This window comes from Danaus plexippus, chromosome 12 (assembly GCF_018135715.1).
Source record: "Danaus plexippus chromosome 12, MEX_DaPlex, whole genome shotgun sequence".
Classification (NCBI taxonomy): Eukaryota; Metazoa; Arthropoda; class Insecta; order Lepidoptera; family Nymphalidae; genus Danaus; species Danaus plexippus.
Genome location: NC_083545.1, coordinates 3996026 through 3999265, shown reverse-complemented (window position 1 = coordinate 3999265; position 3240 = coordinate 3996026). Strand labels below are relative to the sequence as shown.

The window sequence follows — 3240 nt, the reverse complement described above, 5'->3', positions numbered from 1 at the left end:
ACCTACTCTCTCCATTTCTTTGAGGTTGAACTTTTTATGGCATTTTTAAAATTTCACATAAATTATCCTATTTCGTATGTTTATTGTAATTTTGAGTACAATGTTAAATATTTATAACAATAAATTCATTTCAAACTTGAAGTTTAAATTAAACCAAATAGCTGCTACTGCGGAGGCCTCACTGGGATTACAAAAAGCAATATATCTATCATAGAGTAAGGTTTCTGGTTCATGAAAATTAGTAAGAAAGTTAAAACATTATAAAACTTGAAGCATATATTATAATTTATATTCATTAATATTTTAAAAGACATTATTTTGTGTGAAGTCTGTAATAATAAAGTTACGGTACTATGATCTATGTCGATGACTGTTAAATACTTATACATTATTGTATTTTAATTAGTTTGGCTTTCTTGTGGGTGACTTGATCAATTTATTTAAAAATTAAAGTAGACAAGTCATAAAAAAGTTCTAAGTGCCAGGTAAACGGGCGGGGCATCGATAAAGGCACCATTGTCATTGCGCATGCGTAGTTCAGACATTTTAGAAGCGAGTACCATAGACAATTTTTTGTAGTCTGGTACAGAACTCTGCATTTTGTTTGTAGGTTATGTTTTAGTCGTCAATTGTCAAAATTAAAATTGAGTGTTTTTTGTGGAATAATTTGGTTAAAATGTGGAAGACCTTATCGTTACCAATAATTTCCTTGTGAATAGTTAATGTAATTTGAATTATCGAATATTTAGCATATATCATCAATGGCCGCGTAACTAATACTGTTTAACACTGTTTGACATTGAGTCTTGAGATGAGATTGGAATACAATAGGCAATACGCATTTCCTCTTCTTCAATTATTATTTCTCATTGAGATTTAAACATATAGTATTCTTTACTAAACGTTTAACTTTACAAAAACTGTATCCAGCATATCTTCAATATGACGAACCAATTATCTGTTCTAAAACTTTATAATGCTGTAGTGGATGATGTGATAGCCGGAGTGCGAGACTGTTTTCTGGACGATGGTGTAGATGAAACGGTATTACAAGAGTTAAAACAGTTATGGAAAACTAAATTAACAGCAAGTGGCGCAATGGATCCCCCCCATCCCGATCCACCAACGATGCCTCCGCCACCTGTATTACTACAGAATTTTCCTAAAGCTAATGGAGGCAGTATATTACCTAAAAGAGCTCCAGATATGGCATCTCAAAGTTCAAGCCACTCCGGAGGTGAGCATGGTGGTCCTACAAACATAGCCGGTGCTCATCCTCACCATGGCATTGACCCAAATAATAAAGTGCCAGTGCAATTGACATTACCTGCTCAGCCTGGTGTGCCTGGTTCACAGCCACGGTCATTTACTATTCAAATTCCAGCATCTGCCTTAAATGGGAACAAACTTCACCAAGTTTTGACAGGCCCTATAATAAATGCAACAATTAGTTTGCCTCAACCCCTAGCTGCGACTCTTTTACAGCAACATATAAATTCAACATTAGCCGGTCAACAAAATGAATTTGATGGAGGCGGGGGAGGTAGAAGTGGAGCGGCACCATTTTCTCTTGACGGTGCATTAGATTCTTCTGATGATGAGGGTTCAATAGTTGGCGATGGTTCAGAAGAGGGTGCTGGTGACGAGGACGAAGATGAGGAATCTGCGGAAGAGAGAGCAGAGGAAGAAGAGGAGGAAAGAGATGAAAGTGGTGGGGCAGAGGAGGAACCACTCAACTCGGGGGATGATGTGTCCGATGAGGAACCAGGTGACATGTTCGACACTGACAATGTAGTGGTTTGTCAATACGATAAAATCACACGCAGCCGTAACAAGTGGAAGTTCCATTTAAAAGATGGTATAATGAATTTATCGGGTAAAGATTATGTCTTTCAAAAAGCCAACGGTGATGCGGAATGGTGAGATGTGATTTGTACTTGTGTATAAAGAGTGTAATGTGGAAATGATTGCCAGGAATTAGGTAAATGCGGATTTAAAGGCACATTAACTTTGCCTGCATACACATACATGTAAGATTCATTAAAAAAATATAACTGTTTATTTATGTAAAGTCTTTGGCAAGTATTTTCGTATTTTGAATGTAACCAGTTTATTCTGGTCGTGATAAGTCTGTTGGTAATTGCTCATGATATCTGAATTAATCTGCCTGTATTAGGCTAACCTTCATGGACAAGCTATTGTATTTGGTGCAACCTTGTGGTGTATGTGAATTGAATGTATGATGGTGTTGTGGTGTGTGAGCTATGCTAGCTTCACCAGAAATTAACATTAAATTCAGCCCTACCAACAATTAATGAGTTGAGCATAAAAAAAAAAAAATTTTGGTCTTCTGGTAAAGCTACCACAGCATAAGGTATATATATTTTATTTTCAGAAACAAATAAACCTTATAATATTCCAAAACTTTTTGTTGTATCAGAAATCAATATAACCATGCTATTTTCTTACAGGAAAAAAATGTACAATGTATAAAATAAAGCGTTTTTGTATATGGATTTGTTCAATCATTTGTTTCTTAATCAGAATTGTTGTTCGTTTTCAAATAAAGGTTCAATGATTTGATTATTGTTATATGATATTCGGTTTGTGTGATTTTTAAAAACTTTAAAAAAAATTGTCGTATCATATTTTGATTCCTAAGTGCACAAAATAATTTTTGTTTAAATGTTCTCTACACACTATTACTAAGATTAATTCATTTTGTGATATAATTATGTTAAAAAAAACAAATGCCAATATAAATAGCAGAAAACTGCACATAATATCAAAGCAGTTCTTTAGTTATTACTTTGATGATGTAAGTCGCTTACGATCCCTTATGTGATGAAGTTTGAGAATGGTAATTTTAATAAAATATGTTGCATTAAAATGTATTTGTTTATTTAAATAGTCATATCCTTTTAGACTTAAAAGTGGCACTTAAATTGAAAATTAACTTAGTTTATATATGTATGTATATATAGAAATTTTATATGAATTTTGTATAAAATTCCTTTTATGAAGGAGACATTTTAGGAACTAGTTATTTTAATAGATTATTGCTGGTTATCTCAAATGGTAAGAATAATGTGTCACAAAAGAAAAAAATCTATTAATTTGATATTTTTCAGTGCTTATAAAAATAGAATGCTGAACATAAGCCTCCTATTCTCATTACCCAGAGAAAATTTTGATCAGAAAATACTAATCATTGTACTGGTCAATACAATCATGAAAATA

General features: G+C 33.1%; 1 protein-coding gene across 1 annotated transcript; it reads left to right on the top strand.

Moving 5' to 3' along the window:
- The first annotated feature begins 580 nt into the window (after positions 1-580).
- Positions 581-2890, top strand: LOC116772267 (transcription initiation factor IIA subunit 1). Its single transcript, XM_032664381.2, has one exon. The coding sequence runs from the start codon at positions 943-945 to the stop codon at positions 1921-1923; it is 981 nt and encodes a 326-aa protein (XP_032520272.1). The 5' UTR covers positions 581-942; the 3' UTR covers positions 1924-2890.
- Positions 2891-3240: the final 350 nt, after the last annotated feature.